This window comes from Apium graveolens, chromosome 6, assembly GCF_009905375.1.
Source record: "Apium graveolens cultivar Ventura chromosome 6, ASM990537v1, whole genome shotgun sequence".
Taxonomy (NCBI): Eukaryota; Viridiplantae; Streptophyta; class Magnoliopsida; order Apiales; family Apiaceae; genus Apium; species Apium graveolens.
Window position 1 is genome coordinate 259,668,050 of NC_133652.1, and position 22,881 is coordinate 259,690,930.

Below are 22,881 nucleotides of genomic sequence, written 5' to 3' on the forward strand. Positions count from 1 at the left end.
ATATACCTCTTTAATTCCTCGAATGCCTTCTGGCTTTCCTCACTCCATACAAAATCTTTTACCTTCTTTAAGGACTTGAAGAATGACAAGCACTTGTCCCCAGATTTGGAGATGAATCATCGTCCCAACGCTGCAACTCTTTCAGTGAGCTTTTGAACATCTTTAATAGTTTTTGGTGGTTCCATGTCTAGGATTGCCTTTATTTTATCGGGATTGGCCTCGATTCCCCTCTTGGAGACCATCAATCCCAAAAAATTCCAGATCCTACTCCAAAAGCACACTTCGCAGGATTTAACATCATCTTGTGGTATCTCAGGACCTCAAAAGCTTCCCTCAAATGGGTTATATGGTCAGTCTTCACTAGACTCTTGACTAACATGTCATCAACATAAACTTCCATGGTCTTGCCAATAAGATCCTTAAAAATTTTATTTACCAACCTCTGATAGGTGGTTCATGCATTCTTAAGACCAAATTCCATAACAAGATAACAATAAACACCAAAATCAGTGATGAATGATACCTTTGGAATGTCGTCCTTGTGCATCTTGATTTGATTATATTCACTAAATCCATCCATGAAGCTCAGCATCTCATGTCCAGCAGTGGCATCTATCAAAGTATATATCCTTGGTAACGGGAAACAGTCCTTAGGGCATGCGTCATTCAGATCAGTAAAGTCTACACACATCCTTCATTTTCCATTGGCCTTCTTCACCATTACCGGGTTTGTTAACCATTCTGGAAATTATATCTCCTCGATGAAACCAGCCTCTAAGAGCTTTTCTACTTCCTGTTTTATAGTTTCTTGCCTCTCTGGAGCAAAAATTCTTTTCTTTTCCTTCACTGTCTTCCGATTCGGATCCACATTCAGCTTATGAGTAATTAGTTCTGGGTCTATACCTGGCATATCAGCTGTTGACCATGCAAACACATCACTATTTTCTTGCAAAAATTTCACCAACTTCCCTCTAAGGGGCTCCTCTAGTGTGGCTCCAACGAAATTCACCTTCTCTGGATCCTGGGGGCTAAAGGAACCGAAACCAAGTCTTCTGCTGGCTTCCCTCTTTTCTCATCATTCTCTCGGATATCCAGATCTTCAATAGGCAGAACCTGCCCCTCAACTCCATCTGCCCTCAGTGAGGCCACATAACAACTTCTAGCCATTTTTTGATCTTCTCTTTCTTCTCCAATCTCGTTCCGGGTGGGAAACTTCATAACTGAATGGTAGGAAGAAGGAACTGCCTTGAAGGCATGTATCCCCGTTCTTCCCATGATAGCGTTGTAGGTTGAACTAGCCTTTACCACCACAAAGTCCAACATCTGTGTTGCTTGCCTTAGTTCCTGACCTATGGTTGTTGGTAGCTTGATTATCCCATCCACAGGGCACTCTACTCCCGCAAATCCATATATTGGCATGTCGGTTAGGGTCAATTAGGAATCATTATAACCCATCCTTAAAAAGGTGTCATGGAGCAAGATATCCACTGAAGCACCGTTATCTACAAGGACTCTCTTCACCGGGTTGTTCCCTATTATTGGTGTTATGACCAGGGGGTCATCATGAGGAAACTTCACACCTTCCAAGTCAGAGTCATCAAATGTCATTGTCACTCTTGTCCTGGCCCTCTTCAGGGCTTCCCCAATAATATGCATGACTTCTCTGGTATATGCTTTCCTGGAGTTCTTAGATAATCCAGCAGCAGTTGGTCCTCCAAAAATTGTGTTTATCACAGGCCCTCGGGGTCGCGGTCCTCCAAAGATTGCGTTTATAACCGGTCCCCTAGGCTGGGGATTCCGCCCCTAATTGTTTTGGTCCCTCCTATGATCTTCAAAGTTCTTTCTCCCATTGTTATTCCTATCTCTTCCTTCCCCGGTGTACTTGTTCAATCTCCCTTTCCGAATGAGGAATTCTATTTCATCTTTCAGTTGCCTACACTCATCAGTGTCATGACCAACATCTTTGTGAAAACTATAATATTTTCTCTGGTCTAGCTTGGCAGGATCTGCCTTCAAGGGTTTAGGCCAACGAATATCTTGATCTTTCTCGATTTCCATCAAGATCTAGCTTCTAGGAGCATTCAGCTTAGCGTATTCAGCAAACTTTTGCCCAGGTCCTCCCTTTTTAGGGGTTGACTCAGGGTTTTGCTCAGTTCTAGGATACTTGTCCTTAGCGATATATTCCAGATCACTTTTTCGCTTCTTGCCTCCAGCGGGCTCGTTGCTCACTACGGCCTTCCTCATGCTCTCTTCTACCTTAATGTACTTCCTGGCCCTATCTTGGAGCTGCAACATGCTTTCAGGGGGGCGCTTTGCCAAGGACATCTTGAAGAACTCATCCCTAGTTCCATGTTGCAGTGCTATTATGGCTACCTTATCATCAAGGTCCGGGACTTTTAAAGCTTCCTTCGTGAAACGATTCAGGTAGTCTCGCAACCTGTACAATGCTCATGAGGGATGCTGAACTTTTCTCATGCACTCTCCCGCTGATGAACTGCTTAATAAAAGCCTGACTTAATTCTCTGAAGGACCCAATAGAGTTCGGGGACAAACGACTATACCATCTTTGAGCCATACCCGACAGGTTTTGAGGAAAGGCTCGACACTTAATAGCGTCATTCACGGGCTTCAACAACAGTGTATTGGAGAATGTCCTGACATGATTAGCGGGATCTCCTGTGCCATCATAAGCTTTGATAGTGGGCATCTTGAACTTCCTTGAGATATGGGCATTCATTATCTCTGCAATGAATGGTGGAGTAGGATCATCAGGATCTCCAAGGGGAAGAAGATTGCTTGGATCAGCTCTTGGGACTACATCCCTTCTTTGTGATGGACCATCCAGGTCTATGATTAGATGAGGATTTCTCCTCTTAGGTGGTAATGGGAGTCTGGGAGCCTGGTGCACCTCCAAGTCGCGCTTCAGCCTTTGAATCTCGGCCTCGTGAGCCTTGATTCTCTCCTGCACTTCTTGGGGATTAACCCCTCGGGTGCTCCTAGGATGTTGGTTACCATTAGCCATTAGTTCTTTACCAGCACGTCTCCTTCTTGGAGCCACTTCATCATCCGAAGATTCGGAGTCTCTCTCAATATAAGGACCATAAAATTCCTGATCCTCCGGGATAGGAGCCAAACCTTGTATGTAGGGGGGTTTGCCCTCGTGCTTCACCCCGTCCAGCATGTCCACTTCCTCCAACCTCGGGATAAAGGGGCATCCCATAAGGGGGTTGGTAGTTACAATAGTTGAATACTCATACCTAATGGGTCGAGAATTCGCAGATGTATGTAGCTGCTGAAGTTGAGAATTCGTCCCTTGAGTGGCCGAGGGAATCGTCCCTTTTGGCTGAGGTTCAGTTGCCCCTACCTGGGCTTCTCCTTGGGTGGTGGCATAGGTTGAATGTGGAGGTACCTCCCCGGTTGACAAAACCACTTGGGTTTTCCCCGCGGGTGTTCCTCCTTCAAGGGCGCTGCTTGTTCTCCGTGTTCTCGCCACGGTTGTTGTTGTGCGTCCCACAGACGGCGCCAAATGTTATGGATTGAAAAGTAGGGTATATTAATTGTTGTATTTATTACTAAGGTTCGGGAGCTCAAGGCCTTTAATGGTTGCTCTCGTGTTTCGTAGCTTAATTCTGCCTGTACGAGATGCCTATGTATCTCAGTGAATTAGAGAATCAAGCCAAAAAATGTAGTTCTGATTGGTGGGAGTGAGACCCCTTAAATAGATGTTGGAAGTCCTTGAATTGGACTAGATCTAGGAGACTTGGTGGGCAAGTCTCAGAGTTGGAGTGGACTTTGGAGTCCTAGGATATAGGGAACTGATTCCTTATCCTATTAGGTCCCTTGGAGGTTAATCTATAAGGATTCATATCCTGATTGGGATTTATCTTGACAGCTGGTTTATCCCTTATTAATTAATTACGAAATTAATTAATAATCAGGGTTTTGGGCCCTTTTTAATTGGGCTTCGTTTTTGGACCGTATCTGGTCTCAATTAATTTTTAGCACAAACTATATTTCCAGTCTATTTTTGGGCCCTTATCAAGGATCCTGGACCTCTTCTAATGGGCTTAACTGCCAGCTCAATATAATTAATGAGATATTAATTACGCAATCCGGGTTTATTTTATTCTTTTATCACAACCATTACAATCGCAATCTCAATCTCGAATAATAATATATAACTACTATTTCACTTTGAACACATAAATAAAATTGGTACATTTATTATTTATTTATATTAAAATATTAGGACTCAGAATAATTCATCACGGTCCACCGTTCGCTCGTCGAAGCTCATCGCGGACGGCGGCAAAATTTTCGGGGCACCCGCGTATACGGGTTCCAACACAAAAAGATTCCGCCGATTATTAATTCATTCCCGCACGAATTATTTATTTTATTTCACAAAACCTAATCAATTAATCCTTGCAGCAAATTGAGCAGAATAATCAATAATTTGTTCACCACATACGCGTATAACACGCGCCAAACGCAGGAACAATTCCATGGCCGGAAAACACAAGAATCAGGCGGCACACAAAAGAACACCACCCCACACAACACTGAAGCACATATACACACACACGACTGACGCAGACACACACACAACCCACATACACAAACAGTCAATACACATACACGAGCACATATATACTGGCAACACACACAAGCAAGCGCGCGGCAGCAAGAACCAGTGGCGAAGTCACCGGAAAAAAATCAGAATTCAAGCCAACGACTCACCGAAATCAGGCCGGAGAACAGAGGTAATCGGAGAAATAGAATCGAGAATAGGGAAAGGGAATAGAAGAGAGTGGAGGGAGGGAGAAATATATGTGTACGTATATATATATATATAGGGGGCTACTCCAATAGAAACCAATTTAGAATAGAAACTAGAAACCAAATATTTTTTTTTTAAAATTAATTTGAAATATAACACATATGGTATGCAAATCGATCTTTGAGAGATGTAGAAAAATACAGTGAAATCGGATTTTAAAAAAAAATTACGGTTTGACGGGAAATATCAAATTAAAAACAGAGAGGAAAATCTGAAATTGGGTGTGGGAGGGTGCAGGGTAGTTGGGTCGTGTGATTTAGGAGGGGACCATTAGATTGGATAGATCTAATGACTTAGATTAGTTCTAAGTTTCTATTTTAATTTTAGTTTGTATTTGATCATTCCCCTGTATATATATATATATATATATATATATATATATATATATATATATATATATATGAAATCAAGAGAGAGAGAGATAGGGTAATAGAGAGATTGGCGAGAGATGAGAGTGAGGAAAGAGGAGTTTTGTGTTGCTGTTATATTTTATTTGTATGTTTTGTTGTTTTTTTTTTCTGCAGCCACCAATAAGCAACTGCCACGCACCAAAGGAATTGCCAAAAATCCAACACGTGTCCTGAACCGCCACATACCTCTTTTTGCAGCCCGCTTTTATACCGCACCGTGCACTTTAACGAATAAATACGCAGGTAAAAATAATCCGGAAAATTACCAAAATGAATTTAAAATTCTCGAAATAATTAAAAAGTAATAAAATAAAATTTTCAAAATTTTTAAACCAAATCGGATCGCACACCAAACCCGCATTTAACAATTTAGCGAACAAACGTGCTGGTGAATTTAATCCCAAAAATTTCCAAAATAATTTTAAAATTCTCGGAATATTCCAAACTTCGATAAATATGAGTTTCATAATTTTTGAAGAATTCTGGAATTAAATAAGATTTTTTACCAATAAATGAAATCACAAAATCATTCAGGGCTAAATAATTGATGAAATATTGATTTCCAAATTTTATAAAATCCCAAAAATAATTATTATAATTATAAAACCATAAAAAAAATTTAGAGACATCCAAATATTTAGGGAAAATAAAAGTACAATAAAATCACTTTTAAGGGCGAAACTAAATCATATAGCCCAATAATTCACCACGCAATTCAATCCTACACACACTAGTAATCACGTATACACAATAATAAAGCAATAACCCGCTGACAGAATCCATATACATATTTTATTTACTTAATTATTTAATAATTACACTTTAAAATAATAAAAGTATACGAGTCATTATGTTAGTGTCATTGGTGCACTAATGTATCTTGCCAATTGCACACGTCGTGATATTGCATTTTCTGTTAATCTATTGGCAAGACATAGTTCTGCTCCAACTCGAAGACATTGGACTGGTGTGAAATAAATTTTTAGATATCTTCGAGGAACAATGGATATGGGATTGTTTTATGCTAAAGACTCAAAAGTGGAATTAGTTGGTTATGCGGATGTAGGATATCGGTCTGATCCCCACAAAGGAAGATCACAAACAGTTTACTTATTCACATATGGTGATACTGCAATATCTTGGCGATCTACAAAACAGACTCTTACGGCAACGTCTTCAAATCATGCTGAATTGTTAGCACATCATGAAGCAAGTAGGGAATGTGTATGGCTAAGATCTTTGGTTCATCACATCCGAGAATCATGTGGCATTTCACTCAATAAAGAAATTCCTACTGTTCTATTTGAAGATAATGAAGCATGTATCATTCAAACTAAAGAAGGCTACATCAAAGGAGACCGGACAAAACACATTGATCCAAAATTTTTCTTCACTCATGAACTTCAACAAATGGGAGAAATTAATGTTTGCCAGATTCGCTCGTGTGAAAATGCAGCAGATTTGTTTATTAAAGCACTTCCTACATCATCTTTCGAGAAATTGGTGAACAAGATTGAAATGCGTAGACTTCGAAATATTTTATAGATATGCTAAAATAAGGGGGAGACATAACTTTAAACTATGTACAACACATGTACTTTGTTTCCTTCACTAGGGTTTTTCTCACAGGATTTTTCCTAGTAAGGTTTTAACGAGGTATGATGTTAGTACATGTCATCAAGGGGGAGTGTTATGTATATTAATGGATGACACTAGAATATTCTAAACCCTAACTTTTGATCTTTCGCATCCATGTATCTTAGACTTTTGATTCATGAAATTTGATTCCGTAAGTTCACGCACCTTGTATCTTGTAGGCCTATAAATAAACCTCATACTTGAGCTTGTAATATACACAAGTTTAATAAAATATATTATTCTCTTTCAACTCTTTCTATGTTTTCTATATAATCTATATTAGTACGTAACTAACTTTGAAATTTATAGACGTGCTGCACTATGTAAAGGAGATTTCCTAATCATTCTTGACACTATATTTTCAAACATGTTATGCCAAAATGCAGCTCTTGATATATTAGATCAAATCATCAAAAACTTATGAGATTAGATTAGTAGCATCGAAACACATAAATATCATTTGAAATTGAGTTAAAAAATGGAAATATATACAACATTATATTCAGTGGATAGGTAGTACGAAGCCATAACACAAAGTTCTAACAGAGTCGAGTCAAATCTGAGTTCTGGAACATAAGTAACAAATGCCAGGAGTTGGACTGCAGATCCAATATAGTTCTATTATGGAAATATATACAACATTATATTCAGTGGATAGGTAGTAAGAAGCCATAACACAAAGTTCTAACAGAGTACAGAGTCAAATCTGAGTTCTGGAACATAAGTAACAAATGCCAGGAGTTGGACTGCAGATGCAATATAGTTTTATAAGTTCACAAGATTAGCACTTGAGCAAAATAAATCTATGAACTTATTGTATTCTTACCTAGATAGTATATTATTTCAACATGATAATAGGATCAATGATGACTTAATTAAGCTCTATATTTTCAAGATGCAGCCTGTGTGATTCTTCACCAATCACAAGCTTCCTGAGACTGCTTCTTAGCTCTTCTACCCCTTCATCTAGGACTGCACAGACTGGAAATATAGGAACACCAGGAACTCTTGTTTTCAGTTCCTCATATACCTTTTCTGCCCCTGGCTCATCAATTTTATTTGCCACAATTATTGATGGCCGACTTGATAGACCCTCACGATGAAACTCAAGCTCCAAAATCAAATCTTTCAGTTGCTCCCAAGGATGTACTCCTTTTCTACCATCTAATGCTGCAGCCAAGTCAAGGACATAGGTAAGAACTTTCGTGCGCTCTATGTGACGAAGAAAAGCATGTCCAAGTCCACGATTTTCATGCGCCCCTTTTATAAGGCCTGGAATGTCAGCCACGATAACTGAGAAATCCACATAATTAACATTCCCCAAATTAGGCCTTAACGTTGTGAAGGCGTAATGGCCAACCGTAGGCTTAGCTCTTGACAAAGAGCCTAATAAGGTAGATTTACCAGCATTTGGCATTCCTACCAACCCCACATCAGCAATGCTTTTAAGTTCTAGTAAAAGAACAGCTTGAGAACCAGGTGTGCCAACACTTAGGGAGGAATCCTCGTTATCCTCAGATACAACATCATCAACTCCCTTATTCTTTTGTTTCCCCGACTTCACAAGTTTGGGGTTCTTAAAGGCTTTTGGATAACACAAATTGCCCAAGCCTCCTGTTCCGCCCCTTGCAATAATTATCTGTTGACCAGGTTCGGTCAATTCCGCAACATCGTACTCAACCTGATCTTCTTCCTCCATGTCTTCTCCCAAATCATCTTCTTCCTCCATGTCTTCTCCCAAATCTGTTGCTGACATATCATCACCTAAGGTATCAGGCTCAGTCCCAGACCCCAGAGTTTCTAAATCTCTCTTGCTTCCTTGATCCCACAACTTGGAATCTTCTGCTGCAACTCCATTCTTCTTATTATAATCTGGAAATTCAGAGAGTGATTCAGCTGACAGGGTTCGGCATGCTTTTTTTCTGTTGGCTGAGTTCACCAAACTATTGTTATACTTTGTTTCCTCCACCGACATGTTGCTCGCATTCTTGGATGATTGCTTAGTAGTTTCAGGATTGAGGTCAACCGTACCAGGGACATCCCATGGGTCCAGTTCTGGGGAGGAATTCTTTTCAACCACAACAGGAATTTCACCGTTTACTAGGTGTATAACCGTGCCAACAGGAACTAGAACGACCTATCAGACAAAACAAAAGCATAACTGAACAATATTATAGTCTAAAATTATAAATTATACAGTCAAATAGCAGAGACAGGATAAATCCAAAGCGAAAAGAATAGCATGCAACCTTATCTGACCCTCGACTCCCTATCATATTTTTTGAGGCACCATGTCCTCCTCGTTGAGCATTCTGTTAGATATTGAGATTATGACATATAGCATAAATGAGGAGCAATAACAAGCACAGCAGAAAAAATAACCGAAGGAGAAAAGGAAGAATACACAACTATGTGATGATTTAGACTACTAAAATCCCAAATTCTGGGAGAACATTCCAATATCACATCACCGCCTCTTCCACCATTGGCACCTACATGAATATGCACATAATTAAAAAAAAAGAACCATTTTCAATAATATATTTGGGTGGCTGACTAAATAATATGATATTCATATTTTACTTAATAGATTTAGAGTCAAATATAGATATAAGAAGCATATTACTGGGTACTACAAAGATATAATAACAGCTCACAGACAAAAGTAAGTTGAGAAGCTGAACATTTTTTATATATTACTGGATTAAGGTCAACGAAATTTTGGATACACGACCTTGATAATTATAGCTATATGCATATCAGGAAAAAGTAAGAACCCACCATCAGCTTTACCACGCCGATCATGCCTGCTACGACGAATGCTGTAACAACCATTTCCCCCGTCACCTCCTTTGGCTGATAGCCTAAACCGATCTATCATTCTCCGGTCCTGCAACACAATTTTTTTTATAGCATAAGGAGACCAAATATATTTAAAAAAGATGTAACATAAGAGAGAGAATAGACCTGTAGAGGATCATTCTTCATTTTCTTGAAAGAAGAGTAAGAGCAGGTTTGCATAAGCCATGGCGACTTTAAGAAATTTTTAATATTTTGCAGATATTGAAGGTTTCTTCTGCAGTGTATCCACATCTCTATTATATCAATATCCCTTAAGCTCTTCTGAAGTTTGGAAAATCCATGCAACAAGATGGTAGTTCTATATTAGAATTATTTGTAATATATATGATTCTGCTGATATGTGCTAAAATCAATATATTTACAACACTGTACAAGATCCATCTTGATATGACGGAACATAAAAAAAGCCTCAATCTCGTGCTGTATAGATAATTTATTTGAATACAATCAACACACCAATCTATTTGTACAAAAAATGCACATAAATTTAATAACAGTAACAACCCCCCAGTTCTTTTTCTTATAGCTTTTAAACAAAATAATATTGAGCTTTGAATCCTAGACCCATTCTGGGCTGTGTGGCGCCTAAACTCGTGTCGTTTCTGTACGTAGAGTTACTGTAAACCATTTGGGTTGCTATTACATATTACACTAAACCATCTTCCAGGATGCTAATATAAACAATCAAAGTATACTGACATTTATCTCGAAACTTTGGTGATCTATATAAATAAAAATTAATAATAGCAATACACAAACACGAGCAAAATAAAAGGAATGGAGTAGACTAACATACTTATGAAGAATAGCACAAATGCAACCTCTTATTATGTATATTAATTCCTCTACTAATTTTAGTTTTCACTTTTACAAATTTGTGTTTTTAAAATGAGAGTAGCAGTTGAGTGCAATATACTGTATTTATTATTAGACATAACCAGTATATTTTATAGAAAGTATACTTGGAGAACATTTAAAACAACATTTGTAAATAAACCTTATGGAAAACATCCCTTATAACAAGTCTTTTTGAGAAAAGATCATCAGTTTATAAAAGTTAAAATGAGAATACTCACAGTAGCTGAATTGTGAAGTTTTGTTACACCTGGCTGACTAATGACACCTTAATTTAGTATCTAGATAACAATATCATATGATTCAACACTCTCCACCAAAAATATTAAGTCACTGCACTGTTTAATTTAATTTATATGCATGAAATATATGTACCTTTTTCCATCTAGGTGCAAATGATTATATCGAGACATTCCTAACCTACTAAGGTACAGGGTGAATTGATCATCTCCCAATCTTCCTCCTCTTTGTTTTCTTAGTTACTCTATGATAAGCAATCTTGATCGGTTCACTTATAAATTAATTATGACCTAGGATAACATTAAAATACAACACCATTACCACTAATAGCGAAATTATGTAAATTAGAGGCGTCAAACATAACTGCATAACAGGAAAGAACAAATACAGATTACAATGAACTAGGCATATTCACAAACATATGATAGGTGAGTGGGTAAAAATGAATGAGAGTGTAAATTAAAAAGGGGTTGAACCTGGAGTCGGGAGATGCTGGATTTGTTAAAACCTGAGAAAAAACCCCTAAAGCTTAACAGTGTAAAATGAAGAAGGGTTTTTGTTTTTTGCCTTTCAATTCCCTGCCAATTTTTTCCATTTTTACCAAGTTTTCATTTTGCATAAATTTAATATGTTAATTCTTTGAAACAAGTGTTTTATTTTCAATGAATATTTTTTTATAATAATAAATATTTTCATTCATCTATAATAAATATAAACAAGTATTTTTATTTTCGCTTCTCTTTCTTCAATTTTAAATCCTATTGTCAACTAATTATTTTAAAAAATATAGACCAAAAGGAGATGAAAAATATTATTTTGTAAAATAAAATGGAGGTTAACTGGTTTGGCAGGATAAAATAAATTTTTTCACAATATTAATGTTAATTATATTCTAAATATATTACACAATTATATTATACGGCACAAAAGCCTATTAAAACTAGGAAATAAGTGAAAAAAAATATTTATATACCCTACTTTCATTTCAACCAACGGATGACACAAAAAATATTCAAGAATATATCATTTTACTTGTCATTTTTACTGATTATATAAATACATGTTTAAAATATATTACATACCATTAAATAATTTAAAAAGAGGTAAACGTACAGTAACAACCATACTGTTGTTTGAGTATATATATTGACATTAAACTCAAAAACATTTAAAATTTATTGTAAATCAGCCCGACAGTATTAGCACATTGCATCTCCAAGGAAAATTCTATTTTGACAAACTGAAATATAATAAAATAATTGTTAACTAAAATATAAGAAATTAAAAAAGTGTTTTACTTCAATGATATATATATATTTGTTACCTATAATTAAAAATAATATATATTTAACATTCTAGTTAATATAGGTAGGGAATTGGACGGTTGAGTGTGTGTATATATCTATCCTTTATTTTGTTTAATCGGTTGCTTAACACCTCACTAAAATACTTGTTTTCAATTTATTTAAATATATTAAATAGGTATCTAATATAATTACAAACTTTTTGAACTACAATTCAACTTCAACTTAAGTTCTAATTTCCCTAAACTTCTTTCCCATCTCTTGCATATAAAACCAAATACTTTCAAACTTAATTTTAATATTAGAAAATAATACATATTTTTTATTCATATTTTAAATCCATCAGTATCACCATACATAAAAGAAATGAACTTCTTTAATTTCAATAATACCTAATTATTATTTTTTATAATATATTTTTTTATATAATAAGCAAATTGCAAATATTATAATCAGCCATAAACCCGGATTCCATAAATTCATGCAAATTTACATCATTCCATATTATTTAGTTTTCCTTTATTTCATTGTTATAATCAGTTTGAATAGATAATTTTTTACTCCAAATTATTAGGGGTAAAATGGTAAAAAGTACTTAAAAAGAAAGAAAAGAAAAAAAGAAAAAATTGTATAACATTCAGATTTTGTATTTAATTTTCATTATATCCGCATCTAACTCAAAGACCCGTGACTACACAAAAGAAAAAGAAGATTCCAACTTATACCAATTCATCATTATCCTCCAAATAAAATAACTTTCGGTGAAAGAGAAATCCCAGTCAAAGAGTCCCGAATCTCCCACTCAAGTAAATTACTTGGTAAGTAATTCGTTTTAAAATAGCAAAAAACTTTGAAAACACAAAGCTCTAAATTTTAAAAAGTTATAAGCTACTGAACCCCCTTCTACCTTATTTTACCCCGACGTGACCTATCAATAAAATACTGAACGTTTGATATCGAGACACACACATCACAAACTTGTGAAAAACCTAACTGATTCTTCTCTCTTTTCTCTCCACATACATATTAGATTATTTTGCATAAGTGTTTTTGCTCAAACTGAGGAGCAGGTCGCTTTGAGTATTATATGTTGTAAACGGAGTGTTTTGTGCGATATTGTGCACCCCATAATAGCGTAACTGGGCAATAATCAACTCAAGAACCGTCTAGCCTTCTCAAAAGTTAGGCGCCTCAGTTGTTAATTATTTTTTAAAATTTATTAATTTTTTTGTTAGAATTAAGTGGTCTCTCCTTTTTTTTGTCGATTATGTTTTTGATAATAGTATGTTGTTTGCCTTCGTGTGTTTTATTTGGTTATTTGGTACGTTTTTGTTAATTATATAACTATTTTTGTTGCGGTTAGTCTTAGATTCCCAACCAGTGTTCTAAAAATCGGTTTAGGCGGCTGCTTAGGCGCTAGGCGGTGGTAAAACGGCCCGACTCGGACCTAGGCGGTGATTTAGGCGTTTTTTCAAAAATTCGGGTCAAAATCGGGATTAGGCAGGCTAGGCGGTTAAAAATCGGTCTTAGGCGGTCTAGGCGGAAAATAATTAAAAAAATATTTTTTTTTACGTTTTTATAATTTTAAATCATTAATTTCATAATTTCACACAATATCATGTCAATTTATAATATAAAGTATTGGTAAGAAGTAACAAGTAATTTAATATATTTATTTTCTCACTTAAAATATAAAATAACATATTATAACTAATTTAAAAGTGTGAATTAAAATATAGTTAATATTGTAAACTCAATCATTAGTACATGACGCATGTCAAATGTGTAGATATTGTTTAATACCATTCTAATTTCTTTTTTCAAATAAATATTGACATGTTGATCATTATATAATTATAAAAATTAACAATAATATTTATATCCTTTCGATTAATGTTCCGATTAATCGGTCCGATTAATCGGTCCGATTAATCGGTCTGATTAATCTCCGACTTGTCGATTAATCTGTCGAGGGTACTCTCACCGCTCTGGCACGCCTAGCAATTTTTGGAACACTGTTCCCAACACATATGAATAAGTAAGTTGCATATAAATTATAAGAAATATGAAAACTCATATTTACCAAAGCCTTCAAAACTGCAGTGCCCTCTTACATGTACATTTCCTTTTTACTCTGAAAATCTGTACACTACAACAAGAGCAATAGTTTTCTAAGATATTTACAATCAATTATTCAGTTACATGCAGTAAACTTATACCATGACCATGCATGTACAACACTGACTTTAACTAACAACTTCAGCAACATTATCCTTTGAACTAGACGGTCTTTTAACAATCTCAACAACATATTAGCTCTTCCAAGAGTTCATTGAAAATTAAATCGTCCAACTCAAGTGCCACACATTCAGAGTCTATTTGGAGACTCATCCAACCATCAGCTTTTGCCAAATCTCGTTCCACTGGTTCCTCTAGTGGCTGATCCAGTTCGGATTTGAGACCGATGTACTTGTGAAGATTTTTAAGCACCTCCAGTTCATTGGATGTTTCGCGCAATGGATTGACTTGGCAACTTGTTGATAATGCCCTCGGGTAGTATGGAAATGATGTCTCATATATTTGAAGTATTACTTCATTGATCAAATCAAACAGAAGTTGGTGATGATACAGTAAGATGAGGTTCTCTTGTGAACATTCTGATTCATGAGGCCACCAGGATTCCTCTACTTCATCGAATATCATTGGGCTTAATGGTTGTTCAGATGAATACCATTCCCCATGGAAGCCTTTCTCATTGAAGTTTGCCGCCTTAAGAATGTCCCTCACATAATATAAGTCAGCATCTGCATCTTCTTGTAAATGGGTATCAACATGACTTTTTACATACTTGCTTGGATTTCTAAGCTTTTCAGGGCATCCCGGCTGTGACAAAAAATCCATATCCGGGTTGATCAGCAAGTTATGTGAAGATTCCTGCTCGTGGGGATGATTGCTTGTTTGCTCCAAACCTGAAACAGGATAATAAAACTAAGAATTCTAATTCCAAATTTGCTAGCTGTGTGCAACCTTTGAATAGATGGTATAATTAAAAACAAAGACTAGGAAAACCACTTGCTCAGCAAGAAATGACATTGAGCATAAGTTCCATGACCAATTAATGTTCTTAGAAACCTATTATGTCTGCTCATGCTTTCATATAATTGAAGATCGGTTGATACAAGGTAGATATTAAATACCTTCAGATACTGAGAACTCCAGAGGGCTGGATACTGATAATGTGCCCTTGTCATCTTCAATATCAATAAAGGTAACTTGAAGATCTTTGCAAGAATTGCTTTTCTCAACTGTTGATTCTAATATATCCTCACAATGCCCATTCACTAAAGCAGTAGTACCACAGACATTGACCATTGCCGAGCTGTCCAGATGTTCCTCCTCTTGAGTACATTTAACTTTTTCCACAATTGTTTCACAGTGTAAATTTTCTTTAGTTTTGTCCAACAGTAAGCACTTCTCCGAGTTCTTAGTCACAGGGTGTTTCAATGGCTCTGAGTCACTCAAAGTATTATCTTCGGTAGCTGTTGTGCCGACCAAGGCACTTATACTTGACCCATGTTTATATAATGTTTCGAGAGAATCCTCATCTTGATTGGGCCAAGGAGATTGACCATGAGGCAAAGAGTAATTTCTTTTGATGGATATTGGAGCACTCCCAGTAGCTGAGGTGTCATGTTCTGTTGTCAATATAGTGCTCTTAGATAAATCCCACTTGGTTGTCACACTAAAGCTATAATCAAACAAGCGAGCATATCTGTGAAGTGAATCATTTAGGGAGGATGTTCTTCTGTGCCTGAAAGTACTTCTAAGATCATTAATAGGACCATAAGTAACATTGCAACTGTTCAAGTCCCAGTTATCTTCATCTGTACTTGTGAGTCTAGCCACCTGTTTCTTTCCCATGGAAGGTATATATCTATCTGGACCTTGATCAACTCGTGAATCAGAGCTACAACTAAGCTTATATTTATCTGCCTTGTTACCAGCAAGATCATCTTTATCTGCAATGTTCTGAGGGTCCAATCTTTGCCTCTGATCTTCCACAAACACTTCACTACCCACCACAGTTTCTGGACAATCTTCATGCAACTTAACTCCTCTCGGAAAAGACCATATTTCTGTTTGCTTGTCTTTCAGTGTAGCAGGCTTATAGTTTTTTCTGCGCAAGTATGACAAATTAGCTGCAGGAAATGTCCCTGATTTTGTTAATCTAGCTTTTGCATTAAAATTGTTCGGCATCTGAAAGTCATTTTCTTTCCCAACATCCGTCTTTTGTTGATATTCTTCAAAGAGATCTTCATTTATTTGAAGTAGTTCCAAAACATCTACATGCTCTTTAAGCCGATGCCTTAAAGCATTTTGCATAAGCAGGTTAGCATGTGCTTGATTCAAAGATTCCCTTGCTTCAGAAAAATTGTAATGTTGAGAAAGCTTATGGTGCTCAATGTAGTCCATTAAACTTTCTGTAGTGTACAAATCAAATTTATTCCAGTTACTAGCCATCGTCCTAGCTCGATGGTGCAGTTTGGTGTCCCCAAGGGTAGCCTTCTTAGGAAAGAAAATGATTGGACTTCTCCATTCATTATTTTTTTTGCTATAGCCGTCATATGATGATTCTAGATGCTTGACAGAAAGAGTTCTCTCCAGCTGCAAAACTGCTGGAAAGTTCAAGCCTGTTCTTTTGTTATCATCTTCCTTGCGAATCATTTTAGCGACCAGTGCTTTAATGCGAGCTTTGAGAGACCTTTTATGAGTTGAGCTAGTCTCTGTACGTTGATTTACCTGATACACATTCCAGAACGTTAAAAGGAAAAAATTGCTTGTGATCGGAAATAAGGACCCCAAAGCTAATAAGAAAAATGTAGCAAAATAGCATACATTAACATGACTTTTTTCAGCATCCATAAGTTTCTCTACAGCACCATTGACAGCTGGTATCTGGGGATTTTTACCGTCTGAAAATATAAACACATTCCTCGGACAATTAATACAGGACTTTGTGCACATTCATCAAATACAATCTAAACAAGCATCTTGTTGACAACTAAGAAGATATAAAATCCACATTCATCAAGAACATTGATAGCATCACTTCTATTGAATTAGCAGCTATAAACATTTCTTAATATTAACTTGTATATTTTTCCAAACTACTGCATATTTGAAAAATTAGAATGCTTAAAAGTTGAACCATATAGCGTCAAGCTTAGAATTGAAACTTTTCAAAGTTTAACTTAAAAATGATAGTAATTCTACACCGCAAAGTAAACTCGTAGATTTCATATGTGTTAATCAAGGATTTTGCTACCAGTTACCTGAACTTCATGTCATCATATGTGATAATTTAAGGATGTGGTACAAGTAATTTGAGTATGTCAATTAACTTTGAATGGTCCTTTAACATTCCTCAAGATCTATAAGATACGAGTAGACGAACGTAGAGAGAGGAGCAAGAGGATGTGAACTGAAAACTCCATCAAATTTAAAAAACACATACTTTGGGCATTTTTCTGCTTGTTGTGCTTTTTGTGAGGAAGCATTTTTCTGACATTATTCTGCCAATGATGGTAGTCAAGAGCACAAATGATTTTCCACAAAAGGCCCCGGGATCGATCATTATTCCGGTAAGCTGGGTACTGCTTTCCCATCTACTGCATATAATTCCTCGAACTTGCTCAGAAATAAAATTTAACTACCCTCTCTGCTTTGATGACCATAAAAAGCAAGTACCATGTTAGTTGCTGGAAATTTTTATTATCACACACACAAGCAGACCATAAAAACACAACTTCATTTTAAGTACCAGCTCCTTTCACTTGCCCATATAAATTCTAAAACAACTCAAACCAATACAAAGTTACTCATAGATTCACATATCCTTTAAAATAACCAAAACACACACACACACACAGAACTGGCAGAAGGTGAAATCATTTTGCAGCAATCCTGCAGCATCCGAAACCGAAACAATTCAACAAAGGCACCAAGAAGTGAAATCTAACCTGTTAAACAAAAGCTAGCTGAAGGGAATGAATGAATGAGAGAGAGAAGACAAGTTGTGGTACGTGTGTTTTAAACGAGAAAACTGAAATATAACGGCTTTAGCAGCTTGGAACTTGTATTAAAACGAGAAGACTGAGATTGTGACAAATACTTTTCTAAATAATCAACTAAAAAGCCAAGAAATATGTGTACTAATGTAATGTCAATTATAAATGAGGTTAGCTGAAGGATGTTGAGTTTATGATAAATTAGTGTTAGATAATTGAGATTAATGTGGAATGTGTGGAATGAGAAAGTGACCAAGACCAAGAACAGAGAAATAGTAAGCAAGAAAATGGTCAAAGAGATATAAAAATCAAAGCAGCTTCAGAAAAACAACTAGAAGAAGTATACGCTAAGCCAAATTAGGTGCGCGCCCATTTTACTGGTCAACTAATTCTCCCTCCCTTTGATGTATTATACACGTCTAATTTAAACTTACGATGTCGATCGGTTAGTAGTGATTATCAAACGTAAAACATGTATAAGCAGTGACACGAAATTATGTTTTCTTTTACCCATGAAATTACGTATAAACAATTTTTAAGTGGCAGATGTCACGCTCCAGAAACCTTAAAATTGCAAAATTGTTGGGATACATTTTAGCTGCTAAAAGAACACAAATCTCATTGCTTCTGTATTTCATTTCTAGAGTTAATTGCACTTTTTAACCCCACCTTTCATTTAAAATCAAAACAGTATACCTACTTTGCAAAATACAGTTTGCAACCCTTAACTTTCAATATCAACTACAACATGCATCCTGTTATGGATAAAATACTAAGGTTATTATTTGCTGTATTTATTACTAAGATTCGGGAGTTCAAGGCCTTTAATGGTTGCTCTCGTGTTTCGTAGCTTAATTCTGCCTTTACGAGATGCCTACGTATATCTGTGAATTAGAGAATCAAGCCAAAAAACATAGTTTTGATCTGTGGGGTGAGACCCGTTATATAGATGTTGGGAGTCCTTGAATTGGACTTGGTATAGGAGACTTGGTGGGCAAGTCTCATAATTAGAATGGACTTTGGAGTCCTAGATAGTAGGAAACTGATTCCTTATCCTTTTAGGTCCCCTTGAGGCTAATCTGTAAGGATTTATATCCTTATCGGGACTCTTCTCAATAGCTGATTTTTCCCTTATTAATTAATTACGAAATTAATTAATAATCAGGATTTTTGGGCCTTCTTTGTTCCATCAGGCCTGATCTGGTCCATCAGGCCTGATCTGGTCCATCAGGCCTGATCTGGTCCATCAGGCCTGATCAGCATGTTAACCTTTCTGGTCTGAATGCCATACATCTTCTTATTGGGTCTAGCAGTCCACACCTTGTACAATTAATGCAGTATTTAATTATACTATCATAATTTATTTATCCCTATCATTTGCCCCCCAACTTTTGGGAAACATTGATTAGGTTTCGCATAAGTTAAGTCTATTCATTCCCTTACAGGGTTTCGTTTTTGCGTAAAGTGTGGAGCGACCTACACATTTACAATGAATTTTCCTTTTATTCAGGAATTATCTTAATTTCCAGGAATTTTTCCCTTATTTCCGGGATTTTTCCCTAATTTCTGAATTTTTCCCTAATTTTCTGGGATTTTCCCCTAATTTTCTGGGTTTTTTTCCCTAATTTTCTGGATTTTTTCCTAATTTTCTGGGATTTATCCTTAATTTTCCGGATTTTCCCTAATTTTCTGGATTTTTCCCTAATTTTCTGGGATTTTTCCCTAATTTTCTGGGTTTTTTCCCTAATTTTCAGGGTTTTTCCCTAATTTTCTGGATTTTCCCCTAATTTTCCGGGATTTATCCTTAATTTCCTGAATTTTTCCCTAATTTTCTGGGATTTATCCTTAATTTCTTGATTTTTCAGATTTCCAGCCCTTTTTCGACCAGGATCCTAGTCGAAATTTCGACCTGGATCCTAGTCGAAATAGGGGTCAGCCTTGCCATCCTGGTCGAAGGAATTCGACTATGATCCACGACCTGGAATTCGACCAGGATCCTAGTCGAAATTTCGACCTGGATCTAGGTCGAAAACTCCCCCACTTTTTTTAGCTCCTGGTCTTGAGCCTATCGACTAGGATTTCGACCAGGATTCTAGTCGACATTTCGACCTGAATCCTGTTCGAAAATTCTTTGATTCTCTTGCTTCCTGGTCGAAGGATTTCGACTAGGATCCACGACCTGGAATTCGACCAGGATCCTAGTCGAACTTCGACCTGGGTTTTTAATCCCCATTCTTGAAAGATGCTTGGTTTATTCGACCTCATTCCTGGTCGAAGTTTCGACCTCAATTCAGTCCTGTTATTCCAGCTATTTTCGGGTGTCTGCTCGAAAGATTTCGGGCAGGATTCACGACCTGGATTTCGACCTGGATTCTGGTCTTTTTTACCCGTTATTTTCGGGTGTCTGCTCGAAAGATTTCGGGCAGGATTCACGACCTGGATCTCGACCTGGATTCTGGTCTTTTCTAGCCTTCTCCATTGGGCCTTACATCTTTTAGGGCTATAATTGAATTTTCCAAATCCTAATTGGATTTGGGCCTGGCCTTCTTTATTGGGCTTTTTCAAATATTATTGGGCCCCTTTTATTGGGCTTTATCAAATATTACTGGGCCCCTTTTATTGGGCTTTACCAAATATTACTGGGCCCCTTTTATTGGGCTTTACCAAATATTACTGGGCCCCTTTTATTGGGCTTTACCAAATATTACTGGGCCTCTTTATTGATCTGGGCTTAATATTGATCTGGGCTTAATATACCCTGTTTAGAATCCTCTAGAATTCCTAGGAATATTCTGGAATATTCCTTTTTCTGGGTCTTTTTCTTTGGGCCTTTGTCCTTAATGGGCTTTTGTCCTTCCAACTTCCCTTTTCCTCTTATATAAAGGAATGAGGAGAGGTTACTACTCCTCACTTTCTCATTTCTAAGTTTTTCTTCTTTCTCCTCCTGCTAAGATTCTCAGAGCAATAACAGCAAGTCAGAGCTCAAAGCCCTTTTTTTAGGAGCGCATCTTCAGGTAAAATCCCTCCTTTTTCTTTCTCTTTTTTTTTATTGTGTGCCCTTTTTAAGATATCCTGCATGTGTCCTTTTTGCAGATGGCTGACAAGAAAATGACTCGCTTGGCCAAGATGAACGTGGCTAGAAAGTCCAATGAGTTCCCTATCCGATCGAGGTACACTTCTTTAATCGACATGATCAACACTCGAGGGGACGAGTACCCGTCTGATGCGCATCTGGACGCGCATGATCATATTAGTGCTTTACGGGATCCCAAGGAGCTGGAAAAGTTGAGCAGCTGCTTCAAAATCAAGAAACCTTTTAAGCTAGTTCTTGCAGGTCCGGCCGACAGGGCCTGCCAGTGGAAAAAGGACGCGCTATACGTCTATAGGGATACTCTAAGGGCAGGGATCAGACTCCCTTTTCATCCATTCATTCCTTTGTTACTGGCTGATGTGGGCATCAACCCTTGCCAACTCCCCCCCAATTCTTGGAGGCTTATTCTGTGCTACCTGTCACAATGTGCCAAGCACGAGGTCCCTACTTCCGTTGCCATTTTCAGGAAAATTTTCCAGTTCAAAAACAGCCCTGATAAAAGTCCGGGTTGGGTTTCTCTAAACCAGCGCCCCACTATTCCCCATATTGTGAATGGGAAGTCCATCCCCGACAACAACTTGGGGTGGAAGAAAGATTTTTTGTTCATTGTTTGGGAAGGCGGAGATTGGGGCACCCTGTTTCGGTCGTCCTTTGGGCTGGCCGTGGATGGGAGCCCAAATGATATAACTTTGACTGAGGAGGAGGCTAGAGCTTTCAACCTCCTTACGCAAGACAATGGTACTTCCCATTCTTGGGACCTTATCCGGGAGACAGTCCTGGTAGAACGCGGCCTCTCGCCCGTCCATAAGAAAAGTAAGTTCCCTTCCTTACCTCCTTTTTACTTCCTTCATTTTCTATTCTATTGATTTTTCAACTTACTTCGTTTGTTGCAGTGGCTGAGAAGATTGAGGAGGCTACCAAGCCTAAGGACCTGGAGACAACCAGGATGAAGAGGGATGGAAAGGTCTTTAAAGACCCTCGCCTTGGTGACCGCTTCCCTGAGTTCCTCCTCCAAGCAACGGAGCCAAGTGAGGAAGGCCCCAGCCAAGTTTTGCGCACCAAGCAGAGGCCAGGGGCCTATTTGCAACCTGCTTGGGGGATCCGGGGCAAGGATTCAATCGTGGGCAGCACGGCGCTGTCCAAGGAATGGTCTAAGCATTCCATCTCCCCGGTGGACTATCAAGATTTTGTCCTTCAATAGGACTTAGAGGGGAATGAGCTTTTCGGAGCCCAGGCTTTGGCGACGGTACGTCCTTTACCTATGCCCTTCATACTTGCCTTTTCATGTTTCTTTTCTCATACTTTTGCTGCTTCTCTTGCAGGCTAACGCCCATTTCCAAGGGGCAATTCACCAAGCTAAGGCTTGGAAGGTTGGCCTGGAAGATGCTAACAAGAAGTTGGAGGAGGCCAACCAGAGAATAGAGGCCCTTGAAGCTCAACTGGCCTCTTCCACTTCTGACCTGGAAACAACCCGGGCCGAAAATGTTATTCTGAAGGCGCAGAAGGATAAAGCCTTTGATGGCTGGATGGACACCCAGGAGTTCAAGGACTTGATGGTGGAGCACGATGCCCT

General features: G+C 37.5%; 2 protein-coding genes across 2 annotated transcripts; both read right to left on the reverse strand.

The window, feature by feature from the left end:
* Window positions 1-7,609: 7,609 nt before the first annotated feature.
* On the reverse strand, window positions 7,610-11,431 carry LOC141668211 (putative GTP-binding protein OBGM, mitochondrial). Its single transcript, XM_074474986.1, has 6 exons — window positions 11,322-11,431; window positions 9,856-10,011; window positions 9,670-9,778; window positions 9,298-9,380; window positions 9,138-9,200; window positions 7,610-9,025 (listed from the first exon to the last, which is right to left on the reverse strand). Exons 2-6 carry the CDS (start codon window positions 9,979-9,981, stop codon window positions 7,760-7,762), a joined length of 1,647 nt encoding a protein of 548 aa, XP_074331087.1. The 5' UTR covers window positions 9,982-10,011; window positions 11,322-11,431; the 3' UTR covers window positions 7,610-7,759.
* Window positions 11,432-14,182: 2,751 nt separating this feature from the next.
* Window positions 14,183-18,533, reverse strand: LOC141667225 (uncharacterized). Its single transcript, XM_074473631.1, has 5 exons — window positions 18,170-18,533; window positions 17,665-17,868; window positions 17,046-17,122; window positions 15,347-16,949; window positions 14,183-15,118 (listed from the first exon to the last, which is right to left on the reverse strand). Exons 2-5 carry the CDS (start codon window positions 17,813-17,815, stop codon window positions 14,451-14,453), a joined length of 2,499 nt encoding a protein of 832 aa, XP_074329732.1. The 5' UTR covers window positions 17,816-17,868; window positions 18,170-18,533; the 3' UTR covers window positions 14,183-14,450.
* Window positions 18,534-22,881: the final 4,348 nt, after the last annotated feature.